At 66.6% G+C, this 16,409-nt stretch overlaps 4 protein-coding genes across 6 annotated transcripts in view; 3 read left to right on the top strand and 1 right to left on the bottom strand.

Annotated features, from left to right (window-relative positions):
* Window positions 1–699: 699 nt before the first annotated feature.
* Window positions 700–2,227, top strand: LOC308231060 (transcription elongation factor 1 homolog). Of its 2 annotated transcripts, none has more exons than XM_080636169.1 (4): window positions 700–749; window positions 1,515–1,633; window positions 1,736–1,806; window positions 1,907–2,227. In XM_080636169.1, exons 2-4 carry the CDS (start codon window positions 1,518–1,520, stop codon window positions 1,969–1,971), a joined length of 252 nt encoding a protein of 83 aa, XP_080492295.1. In that variant the 5' UTR covers window positions 700–749; window positions 1,515–1,517; the 3' UTR covers window positions 1,972–2,227. The 2 variants fall into 2 exon arrangements, with proteins under 2 accessions (XP_080492295.1, XP_080492296.1); XM_080636170.1 differs by having other exon boundaries at window positions 1,900–1,968.
* Window positions 2,228–2,414: 187 nt separating this feature from the next.
* Window positions 2,415–8,474, bottom strand: LOC308231058 (calponin-1). Its single transcript, XM_080636163.1, has 7 exons — window positions 7,889–8,474; window positions 6,880–7,001; window positions 6,069–6,135; window positions 5,821–5,958; window positions 4,667–4,777; window positions 3,602–3,748; window positions 2,415–3,476 (listed from the first exon to the last, which is right to left on the bottom strand). The coding sequence occupies exons 1-7, from the start codon at window positions 7,949–7,951 to the stop codon at window positions 3,261–3,263; spliced, it is 864 nt and encodes a 287-aa protein (XP_080492289.1). The 5' UTR covers window positions 7,952–8,474; the 3' UTR covers window positions 2,415–3,260.
* Window positions 8,475–8,636: 162 nt separating this feature from the next.
* LOC308231054 (evolutionarily conserved signaling intermediate in Toll pathway, mitochondrial-like) lies at window positions 8,637–12,400 on the top strand. Of its 2 annotated transcripts, XM_080636159.1 has the most exons (7): window positions 8,640–9,122; window positions 9,255–9,636; window positions 10,786–11,003; window positions 11,540–11,594; window positions 11,678–11,826; window positions 11,968–12,070; window positions 12,150–12,400. In XM_080636159.1, exons 1-7 carry the CDS (start codon window positions 9,060–9,062, stop codon window positions 12,380–12,382), a joined length of 1,203 nt encoding a protein of 400 aa, XP_080492285.1. In that variant the 5' UTR covers window positions 8,640–9,059; the 3' UTR covers window positions 12,383–12,400. The 2 variants fall into 2 exon arrangements, with proteins under 2 accessions (XP_080492284.1, XP_080492285.1); XM_080636158.1 differs by lacking the exon at window positions 11,540–11,594 and having other exon boundaries at window positions 8,637–9,122; window positions 10,786–11,259.
* Window positions 12,280–16,409, top strand: part of ZNF653 (zinc finger protein 653) — a gene marked incomplete at its 3' end in the record, with an annotated part of 4,358 nt that continues 228 nt past the window's right edge. Inside the window, exons 1-5 of the mRNA XM_080636208.1 lie at window positions 12,280–12,387; window positions 12,948–13,332; window positions 13,824–13,867; window positions 13,975–14,181; window positions 14,875–15,209. Of these exons, the coding sequence (XP_080492334.1) occupies window positions 12,980–13,332; window positions 13,824–13,867; window positions 13,975–14,181; window positions 14,875–15,209 (939 nt within the window). The 5' untranslated portion in view covers window positions 12,280–12,387; window positions 12,948–12,979. The remainder of the gene's footprint in view (window positions 12,388–12,947; window positions 13,333–13,823; window positions 13,868–13,974; window positions 14,182–14,874; window positions 15,210–16,409) is intronic.

Here is a 16,409-nt window from a genome sequence, read left to right as displayed (position 1 = left end):
ACCCCCCCTGGTGCCCCCCGTTGGTACCCTCCTTGGTGCCTCCCCTTGGTGCCCCCCCTTGGTACCCTCCGTAGGTGCCCCCTCATTGAGCCCCCCATTGTGTTCCCCCCCTTGGTGCCCCCATTGAGCCTCCCATTGGGGTAACCCCCCTCTTGGTGTCCCCCCATTGAGCTCCCATTGTGTACCCCCCCCTTAGTACCCCCCCTTGGTAACCCCCTTGTATAACCCCCATTGGTACGCCCGCATTGAGCCCCCATTGTGTACCCCCCTTCTTAGTCCCCCCCCTTGTGTAACCCCCCTTGGTACCCCCCCATTGGTACCCTCCCATTGAGCCCCCCTTGATGCCCCCCCATTGAGCCCCCATTGGGGTACCCCACCTCTGACCCCCCCGCATTGTACAGGGGAGATGGGGGGGACACCCCCATAATGGACCCTTGTGAGTCCTCCGCTGCAGCAGGGGGCAGGACCCCCGTGACCTTTGCCCTAGGGGACATGGTGGGGACCCCCCCCCCGTGACCTCAGTTGACCTCAGGGACCCCCCCAATAAAAGCCTTTGATCGAAGCCGCTGTTACCCCAAAACCGCCGCTTTTCACCCCAAAAATGGGGGGGGGGTGTGGGGGGTGTGTGATGGAGCCGCCCTCTCCCTCTGCTGATTGGTTGCCGGCCGCGCCTCCATCGGCCAATAGGAGTAGAGCTCGCGGGCGGAAGTGCCTCACCGGAAGGAGAGGGACAGCGGCGGGAGCGGGCGGTGAGCGCGGGACGGGGCGGCCCGGACCCCCCCATAGGCCCTAAAGCACCGCTGTGGGGCCTTAAACACCCCTATGGGCCCTAAACCCTCCTTATGGGGCACTAAGGCACCGCTGTGGGGCCTTAAACACCCCTATGGGCCCTAAACCCCCCTTATGGGGCACTAAGGCACCGCTGTGGGGCCTTAAACACCCCTATGGGCCCTAAACCCCCCTTATGGGGCACTAAGGCACCGCTGTGGGGCCTTAAACACCCCTATGGGCCCTAAACCCCCCTTATGGGGCACTAAGGCACCGCTGTGGGGCCTTAAACACCCCTATGGGCCCTAAACCCCCCTTATGGGGCACTAAGGCACCGCTGTGGGGCCTTAAACACCCCTATGGGCCCTAAACACCCCTTATGGGGCTCTAAACACCCCTATGGGGTTCTAACCCCCCCCGTGAGGCCTAAAGCACCCCCCCTATAGACTCTAAAGCACCCCCATAGGCCCTAAACCCCTGCTATGGGCCCTAATCCCCCTTATGGGGCACTAAACGCCCCCTATGGGGTCCAACCCCCCCCCCCAGGCCCTGAACCACCCCCATGGGGCCTAAAGCAAACCCATGGGGCCCTAAACCACCCCCGCCTGGGTCAGAATCACCCTGGGGGGGGGGGTCACAGCCCCCCCCCCCGTTGTGCCCTAAACCACCGCCGGGGGGGTCGGAATCCCCTCCCGGGGGGGGTGTCCGTGACCCCTCCGGTAACCGGCTCCATCCCGGTCCCACAGCCAATGGGGCGCCGCAAGTCCAAGCGGAAGCCCCCCCCCAAGAAGAAGGTGACGGGGACGCTGGAGACGCAGTTCACGTGTCCCTTCTGCAACCACGAGAAGTCCTGCGACGTCAAGATGTGAGTCGGGGGTGGGGGGGGCCGGGGGGGGGGGCGTTGGGCCCCCCCATGTGTGTGGTTTTGGGGGGGTCACCCCTAGTTTGTGCCCTGCCACCCCCCCAGGGACCGTGCCCGCAACACGGGGGTCATCTCCTGCACCGTCTGCCTGGAGGAGTTCCAGACGCCCATCACTTGTATCCTTACTGGGAGCACCCCCCCCGCCATACTGGGCACTGGGACCCCCCCTGAACCCCCATTTCCCCGTTAGAGCCTTAACCCCCCCCCCGCATTGAGACCTCTCGGAGCCCGTGGATGTCTACAGCGACTGGATCGATGCTTGTGAAGCTGCCAACCAGTAGCAAGGGGGTGGCCCCAGTTCCCCCCTCCCAGTATCACCCCTGCACACTGGGAAGGGGGTCAAGGACACTGCGGGGGGAGGCGTCATGATATGGGGGGGTCCCGTTCTGCTACCCTCTTGTGGGGGGGTCATTCCGCTTTGTAGCTTTGTGTCCCCTATGGTGTCACCCCATTGTGCCCCCCCCCAACCCACAGGGATGGGACCCCTGCTTTGGGGTGGCTTGAGGGGGGGGGACGGGACTTGTCACTGGGGGGGGGGGGGGGTGTGACAGTGAATAAATGCCCTGGTGGGGCTGAGCGTCCTTGTCACAGTGTGGGGACGTGTGGAGCCCCATAGGGACATGTGGGGACAGTGCCCAGTGTCACCCCCCTCCAATTGCTCTCTCCAGCCGCCCAGTGCCCCCCCCCCCCCCAGCATCTCCATCCCTCCATGACAAGTTTGCGTGTGGCTTTTATTGTGCCTCAGTGGCTTCAGGGGGGGTCCTGTGCGTGTCCCCCCCCAAAGGGCCGTGTGTGCGTCCCTAAGGGCCGTGCATGTCCCCAAGGGCTGTGCGGGTGTCCCAGGGCCATGCATGTCCCTGAGGGCCTTGTGTGGGTGTCCCCGAGATCCATGTGTCCCCCCCGTGTCCATGTGTGTCCCCTAGGTCTGTGTCGTTCCCCCCCCCCAAGGGGCCCTGTCCTCCTCTAGGTCTGTGTGTGTGTCCCTAAGGTCCCTGTGTGCCCCCCAGGTCCGTGTGTCCCTAAGGTCCCTGTGTGCCCCCCAGGTCCGTGTGTCCCTAAGGTCCCTGTGTGCCCCCCAGGTCCGTGTGTCCCTAAGGTCCCTGTGTGCCCCCCAGGTCCCTGTGTCCCTAAGGTCCCTGTGTGCCCCCCAGGTCCGTGTGTCCCTAAGGTCCCTGTGTGCCCCCCAGGTCTGTGTGTCCCTAAGGTCCCTGTGTGCCCCCCAGGTCCATGTGTCCCTAAGGTCCCTGTGTGCCCCCCAGGTCCGTGTGTCCCTAAGGTCCCTGTGTGCCCCCCAGGTCCATGTGTCCCTAAGGTCCCTGTGTGCCCCCCAGGTCCATGTGTCCCTGAGGTCCCTGTGTGCCCCCCAGGTCCATGTGTCCCTAAGGTCCCTGTGTGCCCCCCAGGTCCATGTGTCCCTAAGGCCCATGTGTATCCCCAAGGGCCTTGTGTCCCCCCAGCTCCGTGTGTCTCCTCAGGGGCCTTGTGCCCCCCAGGTCCAGGTGTGTCTCTAGGGCTGTGCGTCCCTCCCCACGGGCCATGCATGTCCCCAGCTCCGCGTCCCCGCCGGCTGTCAGGGGTGGTGGTTGGGCCCGTCGAGGCCGTCGAGCAGGCCGGGGCAGTACTTGGGGTCGCAGACCTGCCGGGGCAGGCCGTACACGGTCATCCCGCTCTGCGACGCGCCCTTGTTGCTGCCCATCTGCAGGCCGATGGTGAGCGCGTCGCAGCGCTCCATGCCCAGCGCCGGCGCCAGGATCTGCCGCTTCGTGCCCGGCGCCGTCATTCCCGCCTGCAACAGGGACGCGGGACCCCTCAGCAGCCCCCGAGGGGGCCCCCCCGACCCGCAGCCCACACAGCGGGGACCCCGGCACCCATCCAGGTGTCCCCGCAGCCCCTCGGTGGCGCTGTCCCCACCTGGCTGGCGCCCTTGTTGGTGCCCATCTGCAGGCTGATGGTGGCCTGGTCCAGGGGCTGGTCCGTGCCCAGCTTGGGGTCGTAGAGGTGGCGCCGGGTCCCGTAGGCTGTCATGCCCTGCTGGCTCGCAAACTTGTTGGTGCCCATCTGGGGGGACAGTGGGGACAATGGGGACAGTGGGGACAGTGGGGACAATGGGGACAGTGGCCTCGAGCTGGCTGGGAGGTGCCTGCGGGCGCTGTCACCCCCTGGCCGGGCTGGGAAGCGGTGTCCCCCCCCCCCCCCCCGTGTCCCTGTGTCCTCAACCAACATCCTGCATCCCCCCATGGCCCTGTGGTCCTGATGTCCCCGTATCCTCCCCATGGCCCCCCATGTTCATGCCCGTGTCCCCCCTGTGTCCCCATATCCCTCCAGTACCGCCGTGTCCCTGTGTCTGCCCCTATTCCCCTGTGTCCCCACATCCCGCATCCCTGGCCCCGCATCTCTGGCCCCACATCCCAGATCCCTGGCCCCACATCCCGCATCCCTGGCCCCGCATCCCTGGCCCCACATCCCGCATCCCTGGCCCCACATCCCTGGCCCCACTTCCCACATCCCTGGCGCCACATCCCGCATCCCTGGCCCCACATCCCGCATCCCTGGCCCCACATCCCGCATCCCTGGCCCCGCATCCCGCATCCCTGGCCCCGCATCCCTGGCCCCGCATCCCTGGCCCCACATCCCGCATCCCTGGCCCCGCATCCCTGGCCCCGCATCCCTGGCCCCACATCCTGCATCCCTGGCCCCACATCCCGCATCCCTGGCCCTGCATCCCTGGCCCCACATCCCGCATCCCTGGCCCCGCATCCCTGGCCCCACAACCCTGGCCCCGCATCCCACATCCCTGGCCCCACATCCCGCATCCCTGGCCCCGCATCCCTGGCCCCACAACCCTGGCCCCGCATCCCGCATCCCTGGCCCCGCATCCCTGGCCCCGCATCCCACATCCCTGGCCCCACATCCCGCATCCCTGGCCCCACAACCCTGGCCCCACATCCCGCATCCCTGGTCCCACATCCCTGGCACCTGGAGCCCGATGATGCTCTGCCCCTCGCGCAGCTTCTCCGGCTGGAAGCGCCGCTGCTGCTTCTCGGCGTATTTCACCCCCAGCCCCACGTTGTTCCCCAATGTCTTGGCCTGGCCCAGACCCCACATTGCCCCCCGTGAGCCCCACATCCCCCCCCATGGACCCCAAAATCCCCCCCATGGACCCCACATTCCCACCCTGGGACCCCCCATTCCATGCATAGGGCACCAAATCCCCCTCCTGGACCCCAATTCCCTCCCTGGGGCAGCAGATTCCACCCCTGGGACCCCAAATCCCCCCCAGATTCCCTCCCATGCAGCCCCATCACCCAGCTGGGGGCAAGCGGGGACCAACTGGGACCCCCCCTCCATGTCCCTGTGATCCCAGGGGATGTGGTGGGGACTTCATAGGGATGGGATGGGGATGTCACAGGGATGGGGATGTCACAGGGACGGGATGGGGATGTCACAGGGACGGGATGGGGATGTCATAGGGACGGGATGGGGATGTCACAGGGACGGGATGGGGATGTCACAGGGATGGGGATGTCACAGGGATGGGGATGTCACAGCGATGGGATGGGGATGTCACAGGGATGGGATGGGGATGTCACAGCGATGGGATGGGGATGTCACAGGGATGGGATGGGGATGTCACAGCGATGGGATGGGGATGTCACAGGGATGGGATGGGGATGTCACAGGGATGGGGATGTCACAGGGACGGGATGGGGATGTCACAGGGATGGGGATGTCACAGCGATGGGATGGGGATGTCACAGGGATGGGATGGGGATGTCACAGGGATGGGATGGGGATGTCACAGCGATGGGATGGGGATGTCACAAGGATGGGATGGGGATGTCACAGCGATGGGATGGGGATGTCACAGGGATGGGATGGGGATGTCATAGGGACGGGATGGGGATGTCACAGGGATGGGATGGGGATGTCATAGGGACGGGATGGGGATGTCACAGGGATGGGGATGTCACAGGGATAGGATGGGGATGTCACAGGGACGGGATGGGGATGTCACAGGGATGGGATGGGGATGTCACAGGGATGGGATGGGGATGTCATAGGGACGGGATGGGGATGTCATAGGGGCTGTGATGGGGATATGGGGCCCCCCATGTCCCCCCGGGGGTCACCTGGCTGGCCAGGGCGATGAGGGTGGACTGCACCTGCGTGTGGTTGGTGTTCTCAAAGAGGTCGTTGGCCTCGAAGATGTCGTGGGGCTTCACCCCATAGCGCGTGATGGCCCTCAGGAAGTTCCCAATGTTCTCCAGCTGCGCGTGGGGGGCAGAGGCCGTGGGATCCCCCCGGACCCCCAAGTCCTATCTTGAGACCCCCAAGTGCCCCTATAGGACCCCCAAGTCCTTGCCCCCCCCCCCCTCACCTTGTGCCAGTTCTGGATGGGTTCATTCACCTTCTGCACGGAGCCGGGCTGGAGCTTGTTGATGAGCCTGGGGGTCATAGGGTCAAAGGTCACGTTGGGTCCCCTTGGGGTCAAGGTTGGGTCCCCTTGGGGTCAAGGTTGGGTCCCCTTGGGGTCAAGGTTGGGTCCCCTTGGGGTCAAGGTTGGGTCTCGTTGGGGCCAAGGTTGGGTCTCGTTGGGGTCAAGGTTGGGTCTCGTTGGGGTCATGGTTGGGTCCCGTTGGGGTCAAGGTTGGGTCTCGTTGGGGCCAAGGTTGGGTCTCGTTGGGGCCAAGGTTGGGTCTCGTTGGGGTCATGGTTGGGTCCCGTTGGGGCCAAGGTTGGGTCCCGTTGGGGTCAAGGTTGGGTCCCGTTGGGGCCAAGGTTGGGTCTCATTGGGGCCAAGGTTGGGTCCCGTTGGGGTCAAGGTTGGGTCTCGTTGGGGTCAAGGTTGGGTCTCGTTGGGGTCAAGGTTGGGTCTCGTTGGGGTCAAGGTTGGGTCTCGTTGGGGTCAAGGTTGGGTCTCATTGGGGTCAAGGTTGGGTCCCGTTGGGGTCATGGTTGGGTCCCGTTGGGGTCATGGTTGGGTCCCGTTGGGGCCAAGGTTGGGTCTCATTGGGGCCAAGGTTGGGTCTCATTGGGGCCAAGGTTGGGTCTCATTGGGGTCATGGTTGGGTCTCATTGGGGTCATGGTTGGGTCTCATTGGGGCCAAGGTTGGGTCCCGTTGGGGTCAGTGTTGGGCTGAGCCCCCCCAAGAGTAACCCCATGCTCGAAGGGGGGGTCAGGGCCGTACTCGCACAGGATGACCCCGTCCTTGAGGCCGTCCATGAAGTTGTCCCCGATGCGGCGGCCGGTGGTGGCCTCGATCCAGGCGCGGAGCTCCCGCTCCCGCTGCGGGTCGTACTTCTGGGCCAGCTGGGATACGGGGACATGGGGTACGGGATGGGGGATACCGGTGTGCGAGGGGGGTATGGGGCTATAGGGTACGGGATGTGGGGATATAGGGTATGGGATGTGGGGATATAGGGTATGGGATGTGGGATACAGGGATATTGGGTACTGGATATGGGAATAGAGGGCATGGGATAGGGTGTGTAGGGTATGGCATAAAGGGGCATGCGGTATGGGATATGGAGATACAGGGGTATCGGATATGGAGATATAGGGGTATGGGATGTGGGGATATAGGGGAATGGGATATGGGGATATTGGATGTAGGATGTGGGGATATCACGTATGGGATACAGGGACATAGGGTATGGGCACAATGCAGGGATGTTCAGGCAGCGTGGAGGGGATGGGGGGGGCCGTGGAGGGGCACGGGGGCAGCATCAGGCTATGGGGGGACACGATCACGGCGTGGGGGGGGGGACACAGGGACATGGGGGGGAGGGGGGACGGGGACACCCCCAAGCAGCTCCGGGATGGGGGGGGAAGGGAAGAAGAGCGTGGGGGAGGGGTGGGCATCTCCCCCCGCCCCCCCCCCGGGCCGGTCCCGCCGCTCCCGTTGCCCATATATAGCCCCGGGCCGCCGCCGCGCGCCGCCGCCTTATAAGGGCTCGCGGCGGGGCCCCCCCCGGACCCCCCCCAACCCTCCCGTTAACCCCATGGGTACCGGCGGCGGGGCCGGACCCCTCATTCCCACCCCCCCCGCCTCATCCCTCATCACACAACCCCCATATCCCCCCCCCCCCATGGGGCAGCACCATGGACAGCGACCAGCCCCGCCCCCCCCCCCGGTATTACCGGGGCTCTGACACCCCCCCCCCCCCCCCGGTTCGGCCCGGTTGGGCCTTGCTCACCTTGTTCTTCACCTCGGCTGACAGCCCGTAGGCCGGCCCGCGGTTGAAGTGAGCGTTGGACATCAGGACGGGACGGGGACGGGGGTCCCGAGGCGGTTCGGGGGGGTCGGGTCAGCCCGGTCCCGGTTTATCCCGGTTTGCGGAGGGTCGGACCCGGTCGGTGCCGGTCGGTTCGGTCCCGATGGGGTCCGGTCGATCCCGGTGCGGTCGGTCCCGGTTCAGTCCCAGTGGGGTCAGTCCTGGTTCTGTCCCGGTTCGGTCCCGGTGGGATGGGATCGGTCCCGGTTCGGTCCCGGTGGGATGGGGTCGGTCCCGGTTCGGTCCCGGTGGGATGGGGTCGGTCCCGGTTCGGTCCCGGTGGGATGGGGTCGGTCCCGGTTCGGTCCCGGTGGGATGGGCTCGGTCCCGGTCCTGCTCCGGTGCCGGTGTCCGGTTGCTCCCGGGTCTCGCTCCGGTCCCGGCGCCACTTTTAAAAGTCGGTGGCGGGCGCGAAGCCCCCCCCCGGGCCGGGCCCCCGCAGCCAATCCGCGCCCCCCGCCGCGGTGACGTCAGCGCGGGGCGGGTGATGGCGTCATTTTTTCCACATTCCGAGGGGGGATCCCGGGGGGGGGGGGGGGGGGGAAGTCCCAACCCCTCCCCCTCCATCCCCATCCTGCCCCTCCCCCCCTCTGGTGGCGTCACCGGATCGGACTCTCCGGGGGGGGGATGGGGGGGTTCATACGTCACAGACGGGGAATGCGCCCCTCCCCCACGCGGGGGCACCCCCCGCCGGGGCAGATGCCGCGGTTCTGACGTCACCGTGTTCCCTCACGTGACGTCACGTCGCTCCCCTTCTCCCCTCCCGGCATCGCTGTTGTGACGTCACCGCGTCTTCCCCCCCCCCGCTTCTGACGTCACGGTGGATCCCCCGGCGAGGCGCCCCCTGTGACGTCACAGGGAACCCCCTCTCTGAGCCACGCCCCCACCACCGCCAATCACCGCTCGCGTCTCCCGGGCCACACCCCCCCAAGGTGAAGCGACGCGCGGTGATTGGCTCCGCCGTAGGCTCCGCCTCCTGACCCGGAAGCGCTGCCCGGCGGGGTCACCCGGGACATGGCGGCGCCCAAGAGCAGCGACCCCGGCGCTGGACGGGTCCCGGTGTCCGGTCCTGACCTCTGACCTCTGACCCGCGATGACCCCCATGAGGCTGCCCGCGGCGCGCGCGCTGCTGCGGGGGGTGTGGGGGGGGGCGCAGGTGGGGGAGGGGCGGGGATGAAGGGCGGGGGGGGGGAGACACCGGTGGAGGGGGGACCCCATTGACCCCTTCCCCCCCCTTTCCCCCCATTCCCCCCCATTCACGCCCATTCCCCCCTTTATCCCCCCGCAGCTCCCCCGTCCCCTCTCCCACCGCCCCCGCGAGGCCCCGGCGGGGCAGAGCTGCGAGGACCCCGGCGATGCCCCCCCCCCGCCCCCCGCCTCCGGTGCCGCCGTCCCGGAAGCGGGGGGGGGCCCCGAGGCCTTCGCGGCTGCGCTGGCGGCGCTGGAGCAGCGCCCGGGCCGCCGCGTGGGGCGCTTGGAGCTGGTGGCGGCGGCGCTGGCGGCGATGCCCGCGCTGGGAGCGGAGCGGGACCTGGGCTCCTACCATCGAGTGCTGCGGCTGCTGCCGAGGGGGCCCTGGGTGCCCCGCAGCGCCCTCCAGCGGATGCTGGCGCCCTTCCCCCGGCAGCAGGAGTGCGGGCTGCAGATCCTGGAGCAGATGGAGCGATACGGTGAGGGGGGGACATAGCCCGTATCCATAGCCCATAGCCCCGTGTCCAGTATCTCATATCCTCATATCCCGTATCCCATATCCATATCCTCCTATTTCATATCGTATATCTCATATCTCCTATCCCATATCCCATACCCCATATCCCGTATCTCCTATCCCATACCCCATATCCCCATATCTCATATTTCATATCCTGTATTCTATATCCCATACCCCATATCCCATACCCCATGTCTCATACCCCATACCCTGTATCCCATATCCCATTCCCCATATCCATATCCCGTATCCCCATATCCCATAGCCATAAGCCCATATCTCATACCCCATGTCCCGTACCCCATACCCTGTATCCCATATCCCATGCCCCATATCCATACTGTATACCTGATATCTGTATCCCATACCCCATATTCCATACCCGCGTATCCCATATCCCCATATCTCATATCCCATATCCCTATATCCCATATTTCATACCATATATACCATATTGCCTATCCCATATGTCATACTCCATATTCCATATCCATGCCCTATATCCCCTACCCCATAGCCCATAGCCCATAGCCCATACCCCATATCCCATATCCCATATCCCATATCCCATATCCCATACCCCATACCCCATACTCCATACCCCATACCCCATACTCCATACCCCATACCCCATACCCCATACTCCATACCCCATACTCCATACCCCATACCCCATACCCCATACCCCATATCCCATACCCCATACTCCATACTCCATACCCCATACTCCATACTCCATACCCCATACTCCATACCCCATACTCCATACCCCATACTCCATACCCCATACTCCATACCCCATACTCCATACCCCATACCCCATACCCATACCCCATACTCCATACCCCATACCCATACCCCATACTCCATACCCCATACCCCATACCCCATACCCCATACTCCATACCCCATACCCCATACCCCATACCCCATATCCCATACCCCATACCCCATACCCCATACCCCATACCCCATACCCCATATCCCCATACCCCATACCCCATACCCCATACCCCCATACCCCATACCCCATACCCCATATCCCATATCCCCTTACCCCATATCCGATACCGTATCTCCCTTACCCACACCCCGTGTTCCCCCCCAGGGGTGGTCCCGGACGCGGAGACGCAGTTCCTGCTCCTGGGGGTGTTCGGGCCCCGCAGCCGCCCGGTGCGGAAGTGCCAGCGCCTGCTCTATTGGCTGCCGCGGATGAGCCGCATCAACCCGCACCCGCTGCCCGCGCCGCTGCCCCCGCCCGGCCTGCCCCGCGCCCGCCTCGGCCTGCAGCGCATCCAGCCCCACTGCGCGCTCACCGTGTACCAGGTATGGGGGCTATGGGGCTGCAGCGCATCCAGCCCCACTGCGCGCTCACCGTGTACCAGGTATGGGGGCTATGGGGCTGCAGCGCATCCAGCCCCACTGCGCGCTCACCGTGTACCAGGTATGGGGGCTATGGGGGGCTATGGGGCTGCAGCGCATCCAGCCCCACTGCGCGCTCACCGTGTACCAGGTATGGGGGCTGTGGGGGGCTATGGGGCTGCAGCGCATCCAGCCCCACTGCGCGCTCACCGTGTACCAGGTATGGGGGCTATGGGGGGCTATGGTGGCTATGGGGCTGCGGCTCATCCAGCCCCACACTGTGCTCACCATGAACCAGGTGTGGGGGGTATGGGGTGCATTGGGACTGTGGGGTGCATTGAGGCTGTGGGGTGCATTGAGGGCTATGGGGTGCTGAGGGTATTTGGGGTGGGGGTTTGGGTGCATTGGGGGCTATGGGGGGGTCCATGGGGTGCACGGTGGGGTTTGGTCTGCAGCGGAATGGGGGCTGCCCCCTCGGTGACCATCAGGTCCCCCCACAGCACCCGGTGCCAGAGGAGGGTGATGGGGAAGGCTCCCTCCAGCCCTACATCATCGGTGAGCACCCACAGGGGATGGGGGCAGCAATGGGGCCCCCATGTCAGGGTTTGGGCTCCCCCAACCCTCTCTTACCCCCATAGGGTCGCAGAGCGAGGAGCAGCGGGAGCTCCTGGCCCGGCACTGCCCATCCCTGCCCGTCTACGTGGAGGGGCCCTTCCCGCTCTGGCTCCGCGGCGCCCAGCTGCAGTACTACGTGCTCAGGGGGGACCCGCTGCCCCCCGACCGAAGGGTGAGCCCCGGGTGTTGGGGGGGGGCACACACACACACAGAACCTATGGGGCAGGACGGGACCCCCCCTCCCTGGACATGGGAGGTACAATTGGGGACCCTGCCCCCCTTTTTGTCGTCGTCCCCCCCCCCCCCCCCCAAGGAGGAGCCCCTCGACCCCGAGCGCAGCTTCTATTACCCCCTGTACCTCGACCTGGACCTGGAGCGCGGCCCCTGGGACGATGAAGACTTCGACATAGACGAGGGTACGGGGCTTGAGGGGGGGTGTTAAGGGTGGAGGGGGTGGGCGCGAACCCCTCTCACCCCCATTTCCCCCCCCCACAGTGGAGGAAGGTCCCATCTTCGCCGTCTGCATGGCGGGAGCCGGGGACCGCCGCACGCTGGGGAAGTGGCTGTCGGGGCTGCAGGAGGAGAACCCGGTGCTGGGGAAGACCCCCGTTATCTTCCGCCTCAACGAAGGGGGGCACCCGCACCCGGGACCCCCCCTCCCACAGCTGGAGCCCCCCCAGCAGGGACAGGGAAACATCGGGGGGGGCACCGAAAGCCTGGGGGAATAAAGGAGGTGACAGAATGGAGAGGGGTGTCCTGTGCTGGGGGGACCGGGGCTGATGCTCTTTAGGACCCGGGGCTGATGCTCTTTAGGACCCGGGCTGATGCTCTTTAGGACCCGGGGCTGATGCTCTTTAGGACCCGGGGCTGATGCTCTTTAGGACCCGGGGCTGATGCTCTTTAGGACCCGGGGCTGATGCTCTTTAGGACCCGGGGCTGATGCTCTTTAGGACCCGGGGCTGATGCTCTTTAGGACCCGGGGCTGATGCTCTTTAGGACCCGGGGCTGATGCTCTTTAGGACCCGGGGCTGATGCTCTTTAGGACCCGGGGCTGATGCTCTTTAGGACCCGGGGCTGATGCTCTTTAGGACCCGGGGCTGATGCTCTTTAGGACTCGGGGCTGATGCTCTTTAGGACCCGGGGCTGATGCTCTTTAGGACCCGGTGCTGATGCTCTTTAGGACCCGGTTCTGATGCTCTTTAGGACCCGGTTCTGATGCTCTTTAGGACCGGTTCTGATGCTCTTTAGGACCCGGTTCTGATGCTCTTTAGGACCGGTTCTGATGCTCTTTAGGACCCGGGGCTGTGGCAGGCACCACTTTGCGCATGCGCGCTCCCGAGCACCTCGGAGCCGGCGCTGTCGTCACTGCTGCGCGCCGGAAGCGCCGCAGGGGCGCTGGGCCCGGCATGAGCGCGGCCGAGCGGGGCCCGGTGCCCGGGGCCGGGCCCGGTGCGGAGCCGGGCTCGGGGCGCAAGGCCCGGGGGAGGCCGCGGCTGACGGAGTCGGACCGGGCGCGGCGGCGCCTGGAGTCCCGGAAGAAGTACGACGTGCGGCGGGTTTACCTGGGCGAGGCGCACGGGCCCTGGGTCGACCTGCGCCGCCGCAGCGGGTGGAGCGACGCCAAGCTCGCGGCCTACCTGCTGGGGCTGGAGCGGGGGCAGCGAGCGGGGAGGCGCGGGTGAGCGGGGGGAATGCGGGCAATGGGGGCAATGGGGGTAATAGCGGGGATTGGGGGGCACTGAGGAGCAATGGTGGGGAATGGGAGCAATGGAGGCAATGGGGGGCAATGGGAGTAGCGGGGGTAATGAGAGGGAATGGGAGCAATGAGGGGGAATGGGGGGTATTGGGGGGCACTGGGGGCAATGAGGGGGTATGGGAGCAATGGGGGCAATGGGAACACTGTGGGTAATGGGGGCAATGAGGGGGAATGGGAGCACTGAGGGAGAATGGGAGCAATGAGGGGGAATGAGGGCACTGAAGGCAATGGGAGCCCTGGGGGCAATGGGGAGCTTGGGGATGGGGTGGCTTTGGGGGCTCTGTTCCTCTCTTGGGGGTCCCCCCAGTTTCCTCCTCAGTCTCCCCTAAGTTCCCCCTCCCGTTGCCCCCCAACCTCCCTCCATTCTTTCCCCCCCCGTTTTCCCCCCCGACCTCTCCCCATTCCCCCCTCAGCAAACCCTGGGAGCAGCTCCCAAAGAAACCCAAACGGAAGAAACGTGAGTACGGGGGGGGGGGGGGGCTGTGTTTGTGTTTATTTATGCCCCCCCCTTTTTGGGGGTGCTCTTGGTGCGCTCCGGGGGTGTCACTGTGCCCCCCCCCCAAGGCCGGCGGCGCAACGTGAACTGCCTGCGCCACGCGGTGCTGTGGTACGAGGACCACCGGCAGCGCTGCCCCTATGAGCCGGCGCTGGCCGAGCTCGACCCCTCCGTGGGGCTCTTCACCACGGCCGTGTGGGAGTGCGAGCGCGGCCACCGCTACTTCCAGGACCTGCACTCGCCGCTGCGGCCGCTCAGCGACTCCGAGGGCGACGGTGAGGGGCTGGGGGGGGCTATGGGGGGGGGGGTTGAGGGGGTTATGGGGTGGTTGGGGGGGGTTTGAGGGGGTTATGGGGCAGTGTGGGGGGGTTATGGGGTGGTTGGGGGGGGTTGAGGGGGTTATGGGGTGGTGGGGGGGGTTGAGGGGGTTATGGGGCAGTGGGGGGGGGTTATGGGGTGGTTGGGGGGGTTTGAGGGGGTTATGGGGTGGTTTTGGGGGGCTTGAGGGGGTTATGGGGCAGTGGGGGGGGTTATGGGGTGGTTGGGGGGGGTTGAGGGGGTTATGGGGTGGTGGGGGGGGTTGAGGGGGTTATGGGGCAGTGGGGGGGGGTTATGGGACGATTCCGGGGGGGGTTATGGGGCGGCTTGGGGGGGTTATGGGACAGTTTGAGGGGTAATGGGGTGGTTTTGGGTAGCTATGGGGTGGTTGGGGCGGTTATGGGGCAGTTTGAGGGGGCTATGGGGCAGTTTGAGGGGGCTATGGGGCAGTTTGAGGGGGCTATGGGGCAGTTTGGGGCTGCGGGATGAGGATGGGCAGCGCTGGGTCTGGCTCTTGTAACCCCGCAGTGAGCATGGGGGGGGCACTTGGGGGGGGCTGGGGGGGTTTCATTGGGGCTGGGGGGGTTTCATTGGGGCTGGGGGGGTCCTTTGAGGGCTCTCTCTGACCCCCCCCCTTTCTCCCACCTCAGACCCCCCCGGCAGCCCCTCCTCCTCCTCCTCCGGGGGCTGCAGCTCCGGCTCTGAGGCTCCCCCCGGGGGGACCCCCAAGTCCCTGGGGGGGTCCCTGTGGCTGAGCCCCCCCCCCCGGCCCCCCCGCTCGAGGCCGTGGTTTGCCTGCCCCTGCTCCAGCGGGGGGGGGCGCTGGCCGAGGGGGGGAGCGCCCCCCCCCTGCTGCAGGGGCCCCCCCTCCTCATCCTGGGGGGGCTGCAGCTGGAGCTGGGGGGGGGGGACGTGCCCTGTGCTCTGCTGCAAGCAGGGGGGCCCTTCAGCACCGCCCCCCTCGGGGGCCCGCTCCCCAAGACTGGTAAGGGGGGGGCGGGGGGTATGGGGGTGCGGGGGGGGCAGTGCAGGGGGGCAGTGTTGGGGTGCTGGGGGGGCAGTGTTGGGGTGCTGGGGGGGCAGTGTTGGGGTGGGGGGGGCAGTGTTGGGGTGGTGGGGGGGGCAGTGTTGGGGTGCGGGGGGGGCAGTGTTGGGGTGCGGGGAGGGCAGTGTTGGGGTGGGGGGGCAGTGTTGGGGTGCGGGGGGGGCAGTGTTGGGGTGCTGGGGGGGCAGTGTTGGGGTGGGGGGGCAGTGTTGGGGTGCTGGGGGGGGCAGTGTTGGGGTGCTGGGGGGGGCAGTGTTGGGGTGGGGGGGGCAGTGTTGGGGGGGTGGGGGGGCAGTGTTGGGGTGCTGGGGGGGCAGTGTTGGGGTGGGGGGGGCAGTGTTGGGGTGCTGGGGGGGCAGTGTTGGGGTGGGGGGGCAGTGTTGGGGTGCTGGGGGGGCAGTGTTGGGGTGGGGGGGCAGTGTTGGGGTGCTGGGGGGGGCAGTGTTGGGGTGGGGGGGCAGTGTTGGGGTGCTGGGGGGGCAGTGTTGGGGTGGGGGGGGGCAGTGTTTGGGGTGCGGGGGGGGCAGTGTTGGGGTGCTGGGGGGGCAGTGTTGGGGTGCGGGGGCAGTGTTGGGGTGGGGGGGGCAGTGTTGGGGTGCGGGGGCAGTGTTGGGGTGGGGGGGGGCAGTGTTGGGGTGGGGGGGCAGTGTTGGGGTGCTGGGGGGGCAGTGTTTGGGGTGGGGGGGCAGTGTTGGGGTGCTGGGGGGGCAGTGTTGGGGTGGGGGGGGCAGTGTTGGGGTGGGGGGGCAGTGTTGGGGTGCGGGGGGGCAGTGTTGGGGTGCTGGGGGGGCAGTGTTGGGGTGGCGGGGGCAGTGTTGGGGTGGGGGGGGCAGTGTTGGGGTGCGGGGGCAGTGTTGGGGTGGGGGGGGCAGTGTTGGGGTGGGGGGCAGTGTTGGGGTGCTGGGGGGCAGTGTTGGGGTGGGGGGGCAGTGTTGGGGTGCTGGGGGGGCAGTGTTGGGGTGGGGGGGGCAGTGTTGGGGTGCTGGGGGGGGCAGTGTTGGGGTGGGGGGGGCAGTGTTGGGGTGCGGGGGGGGCAGTGTTGGGGTGGGGGGGGCAGTGTTGGGGTGCGGGGGGGGCAGTGTTGGGGTGGGGGGGGCAGTGTTGGGGTGGGGGGGGGTTTGGGGGTCCCTCACCCCCCCT

The sequence above is a fragment of the Psittacula echo genome, assembly GCF_963264785.1.
Source record: "Psittacula echo genome assembly, chromosome: 30".
Taxonomy (NCBI): Eukaryota; Metazoa; Chordata; class Aves; order Psittaciformes; family Psittacidae; genus Psittacula; species Psittacula echo.
This window is presented reverse-complemented; position numbering and strand designations above follow the sequence as displayed.

What these genes read in the sequence shown, in the direction of transcription:
- LOC308231060 (XM_080636169.1), top strand. Translation starts at nt 1,518, where the DNA reads ATGGGGCGCCGCAAGTCCAAGCGGAAGCCCCCCCCCAAGAAGAAGGTG. An exon ending in AAGTCCTGCGACGTCAAGAT is followed by an intron (nt 1,634 to 1,735) that starts GTGAGTCGGGGG and finishes CCACCCCCCCAG; the next exon opens with GGACCGTGCCCGCAACACGG. An exon ending in GTTCCAGACGCCCATCACTT is followed by an intron (nt 1,807 to 1,906) that starts GTATCCTTACTG and finishes CCCCGCATTGAG; the next exon opens with ACCTCTCGGAGCCCGTGGAT.
- LOC308231054 (XM_080636158.1), top strand. Translation starts at nt 9,060, where the DNA reads ATGACCCCCATGAGGCTGCCCGCGGCGCGCGCGCTGCTGCGGGGGGTG. An exon ending in CGCTGCCCCCCGACCGAAGG is followed by an intron (nt 11,827 to 11,967) that starts GTGAGCCCCGGG and finishes CCCCCCCCCAAG; the next exon opens with GAGGAGCCCCTCGACCCCGA. An exon ending in AGACTTCGACATAGACGAGG is followed by an intron (nt 12,071 to 12,149) that starts GTACGGGGCTTG and finishes CCCCCCCCACAG; the next exon opens with TGGAGGAAGGTCCCATCTTC.
- LOC308231058 (XM_080636163.1), bottom strand. Translation starts at nt 7,951, where the DNA reads ATGTCCAACGCTCACTTCAACCGCGGGCCGGCCTACGGGCTGTCAGCC. An exon ending in TCATCGCCCTGGCCAGCCAG is followed by an intron (nt 4,778 to 5,820) that starts GTGACCCCCGGG and finishes GGTCTGGGCCAG; the next exon opens with GCCAAGACATTGGGGAACAA. An exon ending in CCAACAAGGGCGCCAGCCAG is followed by an intron (nt 3,477 to 3,601) that starts GTGGGGACAGCG and finishes TCCCTGTTGCAG; the next exon opens with GCGGGAATGACGGCGCCGGG.